General features: G+C 30.7%; 1 protein-coding gene across 2 annotated transcripts; it reads right to left on the bottom strand.

Annotated features, from left to right (window-relative positions):
* Positions 1 to 1,699: 1,699 nt before the first annotated feature.
* LOC121115143 (zinc finger protein 395) lies at positions 1,700 to 18,325 on the bottom strand. 2 transcript variants are annotated; one of them, XM_040709324.2, is made up of 7 exons: positions 17,362 to 18,324; positions 16,829 to 17,001; positions 13,845 to 14,008; positions 12,542 to 12,798; positions 5,659 to 5,762; positions 4,858 to 5,590; positions 1,700 to 4,426 (listed from the first exon to the last, which is right to left on the bottom strand). In XM_040709324.2, the coding sequence occupies exons 1-7, from the start codon at positions 17,671 to 17,673 to the stop codon at positions 4,223 to 4,225; spliced, it is 1,947 nt and encodes a 648-aa protein (XP_040565258.1). In that variant the 5' UTR covers positions 17,674 to 18,324; the 3' UTR covers positions 1,700 to 4,222. The 2 variants fall into 2 exon arrangements, with proteins under 2 accessions (XP_040565258.1, XP_040565257.1); XM_040709323.2 differs by having other exon boundaries at positions 4,076 to 4,426; positions 13,845 to 14,011; positions 17,362 to 18,325.
* Positions 18,326 to 18,840: the final 515 nt, after the last annotated feature.

The following is an 18,840-nucleotide window of genomic DNA, read 5'->3' as shown; positions in this document are numbered from 1 at the left end:
CAATTTAGATCCGTCCACAAAATGATAGAATTACTGTATATTTAACACACATCAACTAATGCCTAAATGAATGTATAAACCCAGAAAAAAAGTATTTGTCTTTGCATTCAAACCATGTCTTCCTCAAAAACTTTATAAACTGAATCTTTATATCCAAAAAAAATGAATTTTGTGGTGTACGTCTTATTTACTATCGTTAAAAAAGGATAGGTAAATAAATATTATTCAACAAACATTGAATAACTTTTAAAATATTGATTTTGTTATGATGCGTTTTTATTATAAACTTATATGTCTTCACTTTAAGACAAACAATAATTTTTGTCATTGTTATCAAAAATAAGAAACTTACTAAGTTTTCAAGAATAACATTCATTTAAGATCGTTTTTTTGTACTTATAAAGCATTTTCTCTGATTCTGAAAAAGATACAGACAGAAAACTTAAGCGATTTTTAGATTACCAAAATATGTACTTACAAACTACAATTAATGTTTTTGGCAAAAAAATCAAATAAATATCAAATAAAAATATTTTCAAAAAACACCTTGTTTGCCAAAAACAACAGAAACTTTGGATTGTTTAGTTGATTTTCATGTTTTTCGAAGTAAAACAATTAGGAACTGACCATCTTAATTCAAAGACAAAAAGAAATATAATATATGGTTGACTACATTTTTTTGTAGCCACTTTTGCCATGGATATAATTGTATTAATTTTATGAAAGTGTTTGCCTATAAAAATATTTCTAATAAAAAGTAAAAGCTAAATAAATCATTTTAAGTCGTCAATTGAGCTCTGTTTTCAACTCGAAAGAAGAACATTTATATATAAATCCTTGAATATCCGTTCTAAAATTATTAATAAAATTAGATGACTACTTGGAACATGCTCCTGTTCCAAAAAATTTCATCCAGTCCAAAAAAGTCTTTCATATCGGTCTTATATATTACTCGTAATAACTTAAGTTTAATGAATTGATGATTATAGTTACATTTGTTGCAAACTATTTTCGTATTGAACGTGTTTCATCAGTATGACATTATTTTTTGGATCATTTAAGTTTAGTCTCTGGTCAATAATTCCGTAAAACTTGTTTTAATAGTTTGGAGTACTTAAAATCAAATTTTTCAGGGAAGTATAAAATAGGTATTAGATTGTATCATGTTATACAGAAAAATAGGAACAAAATAGGAATAGTCAAATATCTTGATAATCCTGGAAAAATATATATGAGGATAAATGAAGTTGCATTTGTATAAATAATATCATCACCAAGGATAAATTTCGTTTATCTTTTGGGATGGACTTATGTTGGACTTAAATAGAACCGACATACTCTTAGGATCAAAGAAGTACTCGGTAATCAACATTAACCCGCTTTTTAAAGATGAATATACTACCAGATCAATGTCAATGTTCAACGCACATATCTCTAGTGGTAAGAAACACTCACTGCCTTAGTCTTGAATACAGCTGATTAACCATTTTGAAAAAAAATGATAATTTAACCAAACTACCACCCACATAAATAAAAACCAATCTCATTAGCTTCCAAATTGAAAGAAAAAACCTCTCAATTCATACTTTAGGAATTCGAGGTCTCACTGTACATACAGTGTACAATTGCAGTGAAAGTTCTCTTTTGTTTTCCTTTACCAAAAAAAAGTAGAAGTGAAAAGAAATAATGTTCTACGCAGTTCCAATGTACTTAATCTTTATATATTTTATTCATTTTCTACTTCGTTTCTTGTTTTTTTAACTTTTTCTGTTATTTTTTTAGACGTTGATTTGAAGTTATATATATTATATTTCTATAATAACTTCATTATTTCTCGAAAAAAATGAATACAATAATAATAATAATTAATTAATTATAGATATTTGTCGAAAACATAATAATAATAATAATTATAAGAATATAAGGAATATGGAAAAAAAGGTTAAGGTTTAAAAAATCCCTCTTTGACGAAAAAAAAAACCAACAACTGCGTAGAGTGATTAACATACAACACAATACTTTCTATTTCATTTGTTTTCCCACATGATTCCCAATTTTTATTTTACAATTGTACCATTCCTTATATTCTTTTACATCAGTCTGACATTTTTTTTTGAAGAGAAATACATAGATGGAATAAATGGGCCTAACAATACAATCATAGTACAGGTACCCACTACACCTCTCATTTCCTTCAAAAAAAAAATATGTGTACATAAAACATATACATAATATATGAATTTAAGAAGAAAAAAATATAAAATCTTATTGGATATAATTTTGTATGACGTAATAATATGATATAGCAGTAGAATCACAAAAGAACGATATATATATTATATATAAATCAATATAAATATATGGCCAAGGCTAGGCTATAGTAGTATGTATTTATATTTATTAATTATATATATCTTAAAAAAATTATTTACACAATTTTTCAGTATGAATCTATATATTTACATTGGCGAATTTCGGTTTTCTTTTCATCCTATAATATATAAATATATTATTAATTATGCCATGTACAAGATGCAACTTGTACAACAAAATGATTGTACAAGTTAGAAAAAGTACGTTTCCTTTCCTAAATATGAACCAATTGTGTTGTTTCAACAATTACGAATAATTAATTGATTCCATCAGCTCATTTTGAACCATGTATATTAGGTATGGAACTTCTGGGAGTTGATTTTTATAAAGTGACCAAGGGAGGTCTTCCACTTGATATAATTGAAGGACGCTCAATAAAAAAATATGTCATTTGAACAAATGAAAGTGTTTTCTTTACTTCTTTTTTTCGTTATAATTTTCAAAAAGAGGAATAAATAAATGAGTCAAATCATGTATCTTTACTCCCGCTATAATCATACCTGATTACTTATAAAACCCTTTTAATTACTCAAAAATAATGAATATTGATTAATTCAGTTCATCTTAACTAATATTAGAGATGAAACACTCTGAGCACTTGAACTACTTATCACGTGCCATATCATATACTACTAATTAATGGGTATTTTGTGCCATAAAAGTCACACACTACCCCTTTTATCCTACTTGAAGACACTGGTTACAACTTGTACATGACACATAATTACATAAATATATACGAATTTACCATATTTTTTCCAAATTACTATAAGTAGCAGTGTTATTTTTTAATGTTTGATTAAAGGGGGGTGAAAAGAAGAAAGAGAGGAGGGGCAGTAGTAAAGTGTGAGCCGTAACATAAAACAATTTATGAAATGGGCAAAAAATTTGTGTAATTTGTATTTATTTAGTGGAATAAGGAGTGGAGAGATAGAGAAAACAAAACGATTAAAAAATTGTCAAAATATCACTAAATTTTATTATTATTATTTTTAACATGTTTTTTTTACACGCGATTCTATAAAGCAGATATTTTAATAATTAATATTCATCATTATTTTAAAGAATAATATATATATATATATAATAGAGATATAATATATAAGTAATAATAATATTTTGTTGGTTACGTCATATAGACTATTTATGACGTCATGATAAAGAGGAGAGATAATTATATATGTATATATATACGTATATATATTTTTATAGAATATGAACCCAAAAATATATATATGTGTTTGTATTTATATAATTAGATTATGAAAGACGGACCAGTATCAGAAGTGTTCTCTGTCAAAAAAAAAAAAAAAAAAAAAGCATCACAATAAAAAAATAATCATTGTGTGTGTGAAAGAGGGTGAGGAGGGGAGGGGTGTAAATAATAATATGAGGAGGGGGAGGGGGGGTCACTTTTATTATTTCACACTTGTCAACTTAAAAGACTAGAAATTCTCGCTTGATTTTTTTCATGTTTTAGACCTTATGAAAGGACTATTCAACAAAAAAAAACCCATAGAATTCAATAATAATAATTAAACTAATTAACAAATAATAATAATAATAATATAAGAATCATGAAGAGAAAGAGAAAGTGAAGGAGAAGGGGGAGGGGGCTTTGCCAACCCACCCCCCGCCATGGCGCCACCTCCTGTTACATCATCGACATGTTTTTTGTATAGTCATAACAAGGGCAGTCTTCTTTTTATTTTAAAACGAACGAACAAATATTCGGTATGTACAAAAAAATATTAATTGTCATCCCGTAAGCTTTTGAGTGAGTGCTTCATGATGAATCAGTGACTCTTTTTTCTTTGAATTGAAATTTCCCAGTGTGTAATTATATCTTTTAATTACTCTCACCAAAGCGAGTACATGCCTTTTTCCATTTACACTGTGTACACCAGAGCTCTTTCCTTTCCATACCATAGACTTTGCGGCACTTTTTAGCGTCTCCACGTGGACGACGGATAGGGGATTTGGGTGTGGAGGAAGTGAGGGGTTTGGGAGAGAGGCGAATGTACTTGCTTTGATGTGGGGAAGAACTTGATGGCTAGAAAACAATCAGAGAAAAAATATAAATGATATGAAGGCTTATTATTTTAAAGATGTGAAAAATAAAATATAACAATATATGTTTAGATCATGCTTTATATTAGTGCACTAATTAATCATTATTCTTCACTATTATTGTAATTAAAACAAGTTAGGGGACTATAATTAATAGTGATTTATGTTAGATGATAAGTCGTTTCTCAGAGGTACTTCATTTTTATGACATGATCTCAGGCGTAGTTTTTACACTAACGGGGCTTATATTTCAAGGCTTCTGAAACGGTTGGGGGAGAGATGGAAACATTTTGAGGAAGATTATATTATTGTAAGAAGGAAATTGAGTTATTTTTCTTTTATAATCAGGGAGATTTGAGGCGTAAAAAGGGAAAAGTTTGAGAAGCACTGGAATAATATTTCATTTCTTCTTACCTGTGTCGAAGTGTTGTTGATGTTATTGTTATGATGATGATGATTATTAGAAGGAGCAGGCAAGGTTCCAGTACCTGATACCCCACTTGAAGGGCTAAAGGAGAAACTAGCAGTGGTAGCAACGGGTATAGTAATCGGCACAGCGGCAACGGATTGATGTGGTGAAAGATGCAAAGGAGAGAGGTTATTGGAGGAGGAGGCGGTTGTGGAAGAGGTGATGAGGACCGAGTGTCGGTATTCTGGATTTTCATGTGGTGGACGTGCCATGTCCATATGATCCGCTAGAAGTGGAGGCCTCACTGCAGGAGGCCCACTTGCAAGGATTTGTATACCTTTTCCATGAGGGGTTGGAAGGGAGGAGGACTGAACAAGGAGGTGATGAACGGGGCGCTGTTGGAGTCGTGTTTGATGATGATTTAGGGCTGGCTGCTGACGATGTTGGGGTGGAGTATAATATGTAGAAGAGGACGAAAGAGGGAGTGACGTGAGAGTTGTGGTTGAGGGGAGTGTGTGCTGATGGTGGTTGTTGAAGTTTTTATGGTGGTTGTGTTGTTGATGTTGAGTAAAGTGATTTTGCATGTATGATACTGCTGTTGCGCCGGAAGGAGCTGGAGGCAAGAGGGCTTGAGTGTTGCGTACTACAGATTCTGAACTCTCCATGGGAACATCGATCTCTGTGAAATAAAACTCCTCTTCATGATCATTCTCTTCTTCAGACTCCGGCTCAGCTTTTCTATTAAAAATAATCATATATAATATTATAGTATTCCACCAAAATAAATAAATAACCAATCAACATACCTTAAATGTACTTTTCTTATGTGTCTCTCAATATCCGAGCAGACTTCTTTAAAAACATTGCATCCCGGCCAAGTGCACTGATAAATTATTCTAACATGCTCAGTCTAAAAAAAACAAAAAAGCATTAACATATTTTGAAATAAGTATACTTATTATTTTATTATTCATATATTTATTTATTTTGACACTATGAGTCAAGGCTAAGCTTCCAAGAATTGTGAGTTGAGTATATCAAAAGAAAGAAAAATAACAATAATGGTACTAGCGCTTTCATCAATTATATCCGTATTGTTGTTATTTATTGTCAATAGCAAGTAGATCATAGAATAAAAAAAAGAAAAAGTCAGACGATCAATGGCAAGTGTACTCACTCAGCTCAATAAAATTAGCAACCCTAGAAATGGATTCTCTCATAGAAAAAGATAAATATAGGTACGTAGAGGGGACAAAACTGAGGTTATAAGACACAGAATCAACTCACTTCATCTGGTTCCGAAAACATACTGAAGTTTTCAAAAATCTCAGTGCTAAAATCAGTATGTAAGTGGCTTATTTTATTCATAAATGTGTTTGAATTAAAAAATGCATTTTATTGATACAGCAATACTTGGAATCTTCGATTCCTCACTAAATAGTATCATCTCCCCAGCTGAATTGATGGCATATAGCGAATAATATACAAACAAAGATTGGCATAACGTCGGCTTTCGAATAGCTGGAGTTGACATGTCTATAACGAAAAACTACGGTATAAATATGAAAAGGAAATTGGTGATTGTGAGTGCTCTTTCTTCTTTCTTATTCACTGTATAATTATGGTGATAATTTCTCTGTACTCGCCTATCTTTGTTATAAATTGTTTTAAAATTGCATGATATGAATTAAAATATAATTACAATATTTCCCCCCTGAACCAATGCTTTGTTAAACGAAGAAGATTCTCCTGTTCATAGCAGTAATTCATTCCCCCCACCAAATCATATAACAGATAGATGATATTAACAACGGTCTTAATTCAGGTGTACCATATATCTTACACCCACCATTTCCTTACAAAACTGTAAACTATAGTAACAACATATTTGCTTATAGTTCGGCATTCAATTGTCAGCATGAATTTAGTATTTTTTGCTTCATAAATCTGTAGTGGATATCCATAAACTATCTTAGAATACCTAATATATTTTAGGAAGCTAAATTCCAGTGTTGAGTTTGAAATTTTTGTCGAGACATTAAATACAACGACAATATTTTTTTTTTTTGTTAATTTAAAGAAATTTGTATGGTATACATTATATTTTTGTTGATAATTATTAAAATCGTACCTATATATTCTATCCTGTACCAACTATTTCGTATTGGCAACCATTGGTAGATCATTTATAAGCATTTTTTATAGCAGATGTTCATATGAGCATATATACACTATGTACATATGTATATAATAAGATTTTAAAAAGAGGGTATAGATAGATAGATTTATATTGGATTCCATCCAAAAAAAAAATCAGGCAGTACAACACATAAAGTGTATAAAGGCATATTCTAGGCATACATATAAGAGTATGTAGGTATATATATATTTATTCTTATATATGTATGTTTATAGTATATCAACAAATATCATAAATATATATTATTTATGTAGAGAAGCCCTTAATCGATTATTACAAATTCATTTATAGCCTGAAGATCAATTTTAGAAGGGGGGAAAGTTTATTTTTAAATTTTAAGTAGCTTTAGCTCTGCAAAAGTTTTTTTCTTCTAGTTTTTTTGGATATAACGATATTGATGCGTTTATAAAGGTACTATACTGAATTACAGGGTCTGTACGAAAAAACGAAGCAAAATGTCCTTTATATAAAAAATATAACGAGAATGCAGATTGTTTGTTGTAAAATTTTTTTTCCTCATTTCTGAGTTAGTCCCACTTCTTATAAATTGCTTTTATTTTTAAATACAGTCAAAATTGGTCTAACGGCCATTTTTTCTAAACGTGTCATTGAACTTGGAGGTCATGTCCAGTTTTCAAAACTACAATTATTACAAAATATTACGGCTGGGTAAAGAGATCATCTGTTCTAATCGATCCCTTTTTCAGTTTCTTTGCCTGATTTTGTATTACAGGTTGGACTGTGTTTATTTTTAATTCGAAAATATCAAAAATATCAATATAAGTATATTAACAACACTATTAAACTTTTATGTATATATTTTTTTTCATTCATTGTTGCCAAAGTGTCTATTTCATTATTATTTATTTAAAAGTAGGGATTTGTAAACGTCAATCAATTGGTAGGCTTCAAAAAATATATTTTGCTAAGAGAGTTACTTTAATATACAAAGGAGTATTATATATATATATATATATCTAAATAATATATACACAAAATATAGAACCAGAAAAAGAAGAGAGGGTAAAAAAAACTCTCAAAGCTCTTTAAAGCCAGATGTTTTTTTCCTTAGAACATAGGCCCTTTCTAATTTTTTATAATATTTTTTTTCTTCTTGAACTTTTTCTTCCTAGCAACAACAAGGTTATATATATTAATATATATTTTACCTACAAGAAAGAAAGTAAACATTTTTTTTCATACAACCATCAAAAACACCATTGCAGGCTTTTATACAATTGGAATAACTCCTATTGTCATTTCAAATAATCCGGTATTTTATACATATATATTAGACAGCCCCATTTTTGGACATATATTTTTTCCCCTCCACAGATACTTTTTCTGCTGTGGACAATCAAAAACTCCCTCTTTTATCAAAGGTAATTATGCTCCACCTTTGGGTTATATGCCTTTTCCTAGAGGGTTAAATTTTGTTCTATTCCTTCCCTATTTTTATCTTTGCTAATATAAATTCACAAGAAATCATCGAGCACTTTAGTAGATCCCTTAAATGACTAAAAACAAGGTGTATGGACAAAATTTTTACACCCATAGACCAAACGCAACAAAATATAGAAAGTACAGTTTTTGACTCATAGCATAATTATATTTGGGATGAGATATAATAATAGGCTTAAAATGTCCCACGTAGACCGCGCAAAATTCTTTTTTTTTTTCAAATTAATATTGTCTGAGACATTGCCAAAGTCCGCTTTTTAATATCCTCAGCAGAAAAAAGGTTATATGTGAACAAGCTGTAAGTTATTTACAAGTTGTAATTTGTATAAGTAAGTTGTACAAGTTACAAATTCCACGTCTCATTACATCTTATTTAATTACATTTTGATCTATTAAAACTACTTATTTAATATGTCTGTATTTACGAGTAATAAAACTGTGGACATAAAAACTTGATAATGCGTAACTAGTAATTTTCATTTAAAAAAAACAAAAAAAAACAGTAAACATTTACACCCAATTCTTCATGAACAGTGCTAAAAATTATTTATTTAAAAATGTTCATCTCATTTTAAGCTATTGCATCTTGTACAGTTTGCTTGTACAAGTAACAACTTGTATACTACATATACATATTTATATATATATAAATGAAAAAGGCTGGAAGCATAATTGAGACTGCTGTTGATTACAGTCCTGAAAGTTTAAATTATTTTGCCTTCATTACATTGTTTATTATTTGTTCATTTTTATAAGGTTTAAATAATAATTTACAATAAAGTTAAAAGACTACAGTAATCAGCTGACTCAATTCTGTTTCCAATCCTTCTCTTTAAAAGTCTTTTATATAAATATAAACAAATATAATTGCATGTAGTGCTTGCATATCGATTAATTGATTGGTTGGTTAGTTGCTTGCCCATATGTAGAACCATTTTCTCATTCAGAAAGTATGTATGTAAGTACAACAGCTAAATGCATCATTATTCAAGGGCAAGAAACTACAACAACGACAAAAGTAGGAACTACTCTCACTGTGACTCTCTCGTCTCGTCCTCCCTTCTGTTTTTATGTAGAGTTTTACAAGATATACATACATAGTAGTACAATTATACTAAGTTTTTCATTCTTAGTTTCGTTTTTTTTTTTTTGTTATTATTATTATTGTTATAACTCTCTCTTTCATTTTGGATAAGGGAGAGAGGAGATGAAAAAAAGAAAAAGGGAAATAGAGAGAGAGAGAGAGAGACAGAAAGAGAGAGCAGAACCAAAAAAGTTGATTCCTTCCTTTGGTCCCTAGCCCCAAATATATATTATAAATGTAAAAAGCACCAAAGAAAAGGGAATCCCCCCTCCCGCTCTTCAATTCACTTTCTCTCTCTTTTCTTTATTCTTCTTGCAAAGTGCATTTCCAGGAGAAAGAAAAGAAGGAACGTTCATAAATAAACAATAAATATTATTAAGGCATATATATATATAAATATGATATGTCTACCAGAAACTGTTTAATCTCGCAATCTTTCCTTCGAGAAGAAACAGGGAGGGGGGGGGGAAGGGTCAAAGTCCTTTGTTAGTCACTTACACAATAATAATTTTATTGTCAACTGTCGATGTATCTACTTGTTTTCCTAAAAGTCGATTGGTTAGACAATTTGAATTAAATCTTGTTCAGCTGTAGTGTATAATTCCCAATAAATATTCAATACTAATTTCATGGTTGAGAACAATTGGCTAACAACTGACTTTGGGCCTTTTTCCCCCTATTTCCTCTTAGATGGAAAGTTATGGGTAATAAATTTAACGAAGATAACTTTTCTTTCCAAATACGGACTGATAATTTAATAATTATTGTTCATAATTGTTTACAGTACCTTCACAAGGACTTATTCATATTTTTTAACCAATCAACGTTCAGGGCATATTATTAAGGGGAAAAGGAGCAAAATCAAGGCCCAAACGTATTTGGTAGCAGTTCTGAACAATATAATGATTGTTGAGAATTGTTAGAACACCTTTTATAAGAGCTTATTCAAATTGTTTAAGGAATCAACGTTCAGAACTCCACTAATAAGGGTAAAAGAAGCAGAATTATTTAACCAATTAGACTACATAACACTCTTAATAAGGAGAAAATAAGCAGAAAAAAGGTGAAAATCTGTTGCTAGTACATTACCCAATTCATTTTCCAATTATTTGTAGACTTACTATTCAATAATTATTGTTGAGAATTGTTAATGTAGCTTAACAAGAGGTAATTCAAAGTCCACCAATCAACGTTCAGAACACCACAAATAAGAGGAAAATTAGGAGAAAAAATGCTCCAAAATCAATTTGTGCAAATTAGCCAATTATTCTTCCAAACTATATAAATGTCATAGGGAATGACTTTAAGCTGTTTAACAAGAACAGATTTGAGTTATTCAACCAATTTAGAACACCACTAATAAGGAGAGGAAAAGAAGCATACCTTTTGACAGCTGACAACAAAATAAATTGTAGAATCATTTCTGTGTTAGTGAGGTACGAATTTACAAAAATGTGACAAATTATTTTTTTTTACAAATCATTTAACAATGTTAGGGAGATGGGTAGAAGGGGGGGGGGAAGAGCCACGAATATCTGGAGGAGTCACTTACTGCCTCACTATCTCACTACTCCTTCCTTCCTTGGAGTTGTGCCAAATTAATTAAAACTATCTGGAAATTATTTTCATACTATGTGTGTTCTTATGTATAACTATGTAGATATTAATTTCACTTATACTATATGAACGAAAAGGGGGAAAAAGCTTTCTCGTTTTTTGTTTTTGTTGTTAGACATACATTTTGTATATATATATATATATACAAGGAGGGAAAGCCATTAATGCCTTATATATCAGAAACTATCCACTGAGTGATCCATAAATGCATACATATATACAATTGTAAGAACGATAAGTGTTTAGTTGTTGTAAGGTACATATTATGTGGTTCTATAAACACAATAGCCAAATAAAATACACTCCACATAAATTGTGTTTAAATTACGTAAATGTATTCTTCGACAAATTATTATCGTTAATAACAATGCAAAAATTATTTGGATTACTCTTTTGTGTGTACCGTAAATTGTAACTTAAATGAGTGAAAATCCATTGTTTCAATTTAAATAATTTTGTATGCATATATATTTGTATTTAAAAAAGGCCATATCAGGACTAAATAGAGTCGAATACATCAAATAAAAGTTTTGAAATATAGTCAACATTCAGAAATATCTTAATTCATTAGAGAATTGGGAGTATACAAGTATGTCATTGATCCAAATATGTTTAATAAATTGAAAAAACGTATTTTCTTAATTTTTGTATCTTAATTCACTATATATTGAACGATTGTTCAAAGTAAGGCCCAAACCATGATATCACTCCATAGTCTTTTTTTTAATCATCATTATTCATGTCTGGTTTTTTGTTTTTGTTTTGACATCTAAAGTCTAAGGATGAATATGTAGGCTGGTTTGCTGGCTGGCTATTGGGTTTTACGAGTTTTTTATTAGTATTTTTGTTTTGTTTTACGAGCCATATGTATGTACAATGTGTCTCATTGATAACACCGACATATAAAAGTGTATTTAAAAAAGTTACTTTAATGATGTAATAATATAAAGTCTAAGTGAAGTCCATATTGTTTGATGATGGGAGTTGGTGGGTATCCTGAGGAGACACTACGACTTGGGTGTTGCCTGATTATAACACCCTCCAAGAATTTGTCGTTCTATTATGTGTTTCCATAGGAATTGTTTTTTTAAACATATAATGATCGAACGAACCTCCTTGCTGTCTATTATTTTTATGGCTTTTCTACAATCCCTTTCTATATTTCGAATGGGGAAAAGTACCATTTATTTAACAAAAAGCCTTTTTATTGTCAGTGTACATAATATATATAAAGCTTTTTTTTATAGAGGAAAGGACATTTAATATTAACAGGGGTCCATGAAATGAATTCCCTGTAGTGGCGCGTTCCTCTCACAAACAACCTTACCTTGATTCTCTTCGTTGGCTCGTCGGAATCCACGGCCGAGGATTGATCAGAAAGGATTCCTTCGTCAGACTCTTGATTTGATAATTGTAATAGAGCTTCTGCTTCCGTATAATTGGGGTTTTGGGCGGAGAGAGATGTCCAGGAGGAGCCGAGGGAGCTTACACCGGAGGAGGTCGAGGAAGAGGAAGGGGAGACACCTCCATTGGGAGCAATCATTGTCGTAGAGCCACCAACAACAACACCTGAGGCTGGACACCCTAAAAATAAGCAAAAATGCATTCACTAACACATTTAATGGGTAAAAAAATATAAATATAATTGCCTTGAGCCCCTGCACCCTATTGCTGCCTCCTACTACAAATAGTCCTTATATATATTTATACAACATAGAACATTCTACAGTATTTTTAACTGCTTATATATATACAAAGTATATAATATTAAAGGAAAGACAAGTGCAGTTAGGCCTTACGTGTTTGCAAAAAAAAAAAAAAAATGAAAATAAGGCCTAACTCTTTTTTACTTCCAAAAAGAAGGGGAAAAATCGTCCCTTGCTTCTTCTTCTTCTGCTCGTACTTCAAGGTCATATGAACGTTATATATATACACACAAGGCCTCGCTCATATAATCACAATGAAAAGGTTGTCAAACTACTTTTAAAAGCTGTTTTTTTCCTACTCTCAATGTTAATCGTTCAGTAGGGGAAAGAAAAAGAGAAGAATACCGACCGGCTCATTAAGCTGCGTGTCTCTTCTCCCTCTTTATCTTTCCTTTTCTTTCTTTTTCAACTGCTTCCCTTCCTAAACTCACTTTGTATGTAATATACTCATTCAAATGTGTATTTGATGTATTCAAAATGGAAATCATTTAAAAAAAAATTGCCAGATGGAGTAATCTTAATTTTTTTCTTTTCAAAAAACGGGAAGAAGGAAAACTATGGATTATTTATTAGTTTTTATCTATTTGTAAGTAATCTGTTGACAAATTTTATTTATGTATTAAACAATAAACTTTACATAGTCAAAAGAGACTACTAAATCGATTATATATTATTATTATTCTACTTTCCTTTCCTTATTTATAAGCTGTTTTCTTCTTTTAAGCCTGCAAGAGGAGGAGAAAGAGAAAGAAAGAAAAAGGAAAATCAAGGTTAAGGTTTTTGAAGGCCAAATTTTTTTCCCTTTTTTTTCTCTCTCTATCTCTCTTTTTCCTTCTTATTTCTTTCATTTTCTTTCCTATTTTCCCCTAGTTTCTATTTTATATAAATATATCCCCTTATATATAAACTATAATATATACAAACCGGTGATTTTGTTTCGTGGACTAAATGAGAGATTCATGAGAACCATAGCAGCAGTGCACTCCGACATGACGGGTGTATGTCGATCTGATTCAGATCCAGAGCTATATATGAAAGATATTTCATCACCGGATGACTCTGAGTCCGAGCTACGACGTTTCCGACTACTACTGAAATAAAATTATATTAATAATTTTTTTAATCACCTATTAGTTTTTTAAGTACATAATTATTTAAGGCTACAGTGGCATTAAATGCTATGTGTCATGAACGGAAAGCTTACCATCTGTGCCGGAGTGAACCTTTAGATAATTATGAAGATTACATCTTAATCATTTTGATGTTATTATATGTATGTACAAATTATTACGTACATGCAAAATGCTCAACATAAGCTCACACACAAAAAGACATCAAACGATAGAGAGGGGAAGAGAGAGAGAGAGAAGTATGCATGTAGGGAGGAGAAGTAAGTAAGTAAAAGTAGGCCTGTTCTATGTAGTGGCATTAAAGAACACACATTCCATGCCTCCAACTCCTCCTTGCCCACACACACTCACATGTAACAGAATAAATACTACAACAGCAATCTACATGGAGTCATATATAATTAGTCATGTCGTTAATGAAGGCGCCGAAACGTCTGACAATGTACCTGCGAAGAGAATTACACATCGTTGTATGTACTACCAGGTATATACATATATATGTACATAACTGATATGATATATATATTCTCATATCATAAATGAATATCCGATATATATCTCTTTTTGACATAGAGAGGATTTTTTTAGAATTACATGAATTTAGCTGTCGCCGTCGTATGATTTTATACTTTTTTTTATATAAAAAATTGCACGTAGCCAACTCCTTTGTAGTAGCATAAAAAGTATCATATGCATATTCAATAAAAAGGTATAATAAAATCAATATACTGTAATAATACCATCATATACCAACGAGTTTAATTAGTTCCTAGACTGAGCTCATTAGTCAAAAAAATATGAATGTAATTCGTTCATGGCCCAACCTCAATGAAGTGGATCTTACTTTTTGTTGCCTCCAACTTTAGAACAGCTCATATCCCAAAGATTTTTTTTTTTGCTTGGAATTCCTCAGAGCTCAATGTAATAAAGTTATAATTTTATAATAGGTTGAGCTCGTTAGTTAAAAAAAAAAACTCGTACGTCAAAGCAATAACGCGGCTCTTGAGTTGTTATTTTTTCCACACAATACACCTAGTATCTCAAAATATCTCTTGTATGTTGAGGTACTCGTAGTTCAAGGTATTACTGTTTCTGCAAAGGCTACTCTGTAAAAGGTAAAGGATTCATTTGTTTATATATTTTGTTTGTTGCCAACTGATTCCTGCTGTTTTTGTATGTATTTTTTTTTAAAGTCATACATACATAATCCCTTCTTCTTTTGAAGATTATCAAACACTTCAAAAAAAAAAAAAAAAAAAAAAGAGTCAAGAAACATGATAAGAAAGTGAATAAAAGGCAAAAAGAAAAAAAGTCATATATACAAAAACTCGTTTTCCCACTGTACAACTAAGTACACTGCACATACTTAGATGTCCATTTATACAAACATATATGATAAAAACACAAAACCTCTCGTATCTGAATATATAAAACTTTTTTTGAGACATAAGTATCCTATTTAAATACAATGTATTCCATAATTTGTAAAATAACAATCAAATAGATCTGAATTCAGCGAATTAATTGTAATAATAATCATTAATCATACATATTTGAACTATGCGTAAGAGACAACTCCCTACATACGTATATCTACAGTAAACCCCAACATACGATGAGTTTTTAAAAAAACTAGACTGCGTTACCTTGTCAAATTTCGACTTTCCAACTTTTCAACAATGAATGGTTAAATAATAATAATATAGTTGAGAAGAATCTGTTAACTACTATAAACTGATTTTTGAAGCTTTTTCTACATTCATTCGGGAGGAAAGGTTGCGAGATACAATACAGGTAATGAAATAAATTTAGAATAAAAATTTGAATTAATATAGCAGGTTGGGGCAGGACGTGAGAGCCGCTTCAATCTCTTAATTTTTTTAAAGTTTTTTTATCGGATGAATTATTTGGACTTACAAGGTTTTTTCTCATGAACGACCCTTGTCCAGGGACGAATTAAACTTTTATGGCAAGGTACTACAATATAAATATATATATATATGTATTTAAGCTGTTTGTTTCAAAGATGATCAATTAAAAAATGAAAGATAATAATATTTTTTATTAATTTGTCAAACAAAATGATGATATTTTTATTCTACCTTGGCTGGAACCTACATATGTACAGCTCTAGGTAGAAAAAAAAATATTGTTTAGGATTAGGTAGATCATTTTTCAAAAAATATATATTTTTAAAAAACACTAGCAAACATAAAATTAAACTAATACTATTTTTCCGTCAATTCATTATTATATTATGATATAACATAAAATAAAAAAATAGTGTCGACATTATTGATGCGCGAAATTACATATTGTATGTATTTATTTATGCTGCTTTAATTATGTCCTTTGTTGTGAGCCGGAAGAGCCAAAATTGCCAAAACAATATGTGTTATATTTTTTATTTAACTTAGACGACAAAATCATACTTTATGTTTGTATGATTATTAACTAGGGAAATTAAGGCCTAATAAAAAAACCTTTGAGACAAGGTCTACCACACCCAAAAAAATAATAGTTGTTAGCTGTGGTTCATTTCCCCGTCCGAAGGACCTCATTGATTTTTAGATTGTTCGATGACTCGATTCTCAACCATTTTGTTGAGCAATTATTTTCATACGAAAATATCAAAATACACTTTAATAAAACCTTAAAAAATATATATAGGTTCTACCCAGTGATTCCTTGACCTTCAAGTACAAGGACTTCTCTTCCTTTTTTTATCTCTCTCTCTTTCTCTCTTTCAGTCATTAAATTATTTTTTTGATGTCTTACCTGGTATGTGAAATATCGGAAGTTTCCGAATTCAATCTTTGTCTCTCGTGAACAATGTTAAAATCTGCTAATTTGGAAAAGTCTGTGTTGTTATGATTGATCAGACGAGTGGATTTCCGTGACTCCAGGAGGCGAACATCCTCCAATTTCTTTTTGACTTCTCCACCTCCATTCTGCAAGAGAAATGAGGAAAATTATATTAGGTTAGGAACACACAAAAATCCCAGGGGCAAAATTTTTATCATGATTTCTTTTTCAACCTTGAGGAATGGGGAAAAACCGGGTGGCCCTTGTTCAGATCATGATGTCTCTCTCAGGATATAATAAACCAGAAGAGGGGAAAAAGGGTTAACGGGAGTCCCGAATTGAGGGCAATCTTTCTGCACTAAATGATAAATACTAGTAGTAACTCAGTCAAAAAAAAAAATTCTATTTCTACTCTCCTTTTTTTCTGCTCTTATCAAGAAGGCTACAGCAATATTAATGTTGTATTTTTTTTATAGAGAGATATGAGCCTGTGGTGTTGTACTTACTTCGAGTTCTATCGACACTTCATCAATATTAGGTCGATGATGAAGGACCATCCCTTTCATTTCCCTACTCTGATGAGTGATATAGGCGCTTTGACCAGCTCGTAATTTGAAGCTTGTCACATTTTGAAAGCCGGGTCCGATTAACTCCGTTCCTTTTCGTTCTTTGATACCGCCCTCGTTATATTTAATAGAATAAGTTCCTCTATTTGTTACACCCATGATGATGCCAGGATAATATTTCCCATCATCCCAGGAGGCTGCTATCCGTGTACCAATGATGGATCTCTTTGCTAAACGTTTTCCTGTCGACATGGCTCCTAGTTATATATTATTTCTTGTATTTATTAAAACTTTTTTTTTTTAATTGTATGAATTTTTTATCGTTCTTCTTCTATCAGTGATTATTTGTAGTTGAATATTTTTTGTTGTAATCTGAATACAGTACGCTAACTGATTCGACGGTCCTTATATTCGTTATCAAGGGGAGGGGGAAATGACCTAATAAGAGTTCCTGGCGAATCTGATCTCTTGTGTTCTGAAAATATCCTCATCCTTGATTTTTACAATCACAGAAAAAAATCCTTGATAATTCCGTGATAAAGGGATGATGCAGTTAATTATAGAGATATATAATTAAATATTTTCTTTGCACTTCCTATCCTGATTTAAAAAAATAGATTTTTTTTTCTGTCAAATGGAAAAAAATCTTCTTTTTACAGGGATGTGTCAATAACAAGAGGAGAAGAACTTTAAACAACACTTTAAGTCACTAATATTTTTAATATGATACAAAATTTGTTAAACTCCTATTTTCAAAAAGGATTTTACAAACGAATGCAATCTGAACTACATACATATAAATAAATATATAATTAAATATTAAAAAATTTATTTATTGTATGTAACTTAAATTTTTTAGGGAAAAACTTCACACCCTCCAATCATTATTGATGAAATATAACTGACTTGATTAAGAAAAAAAAAAGAAGAAATAAAAACTCTTTTTTTTTTAACTTTGTCGGATTCCAACTGTTTTGTGGGAGCGAGCACTCGTTTTTCTCCTTCCTACGGCCGGCTCTCCTCTTAGAAGGATAAGGAGCACAAGGGGTAGTACATAAGTACAAAACATGTTTCCTGTCAAAAATGACAACTTGGAACCTATGACGAGAAATAATCTAATTCTACTCCTATCATCATTGGTACTGAACTTGAATAAGATCTTTATTCTCCACGAGCATCCTCGAACTAAGATAACGACTTTTCTTCCTTATCCTCAACCCCTAATCACAAAATTGGGTCTAAATCTATTAAAAATATTTCCAACAAGATATCATTCTTACAAAAGATAATATCCTTGAAATATAACCAAATCAAAGCTTTTCTAAGGCGTACTCCCAATGTTCCTTAATTACCCTAATAATCCTCTTAGAAACATTATATTACTTTTGTTAGGCATAAAGATGTTTCCCCAACTCAAAA

The sequence above is a fragment of the Lepeophtheirus salmonis genome, chromosome 3 (assembly GCF_016086655.4).
Source record: "Lepeophtheirus salmonis chromosome 3, UVic_Lsal_1.4, whole genome shotgun sequence".
Lineage (NCBI taxonomy): Eukaryota > Metazoa > Arthropoda > Copepoda > Siphonostomatoida > Caligidae > Lepeophtheirus > Lepeophtheirus salmonis.
This window is presented reverse-complemented; position numbering and strand designations above follow the sequence as displayed.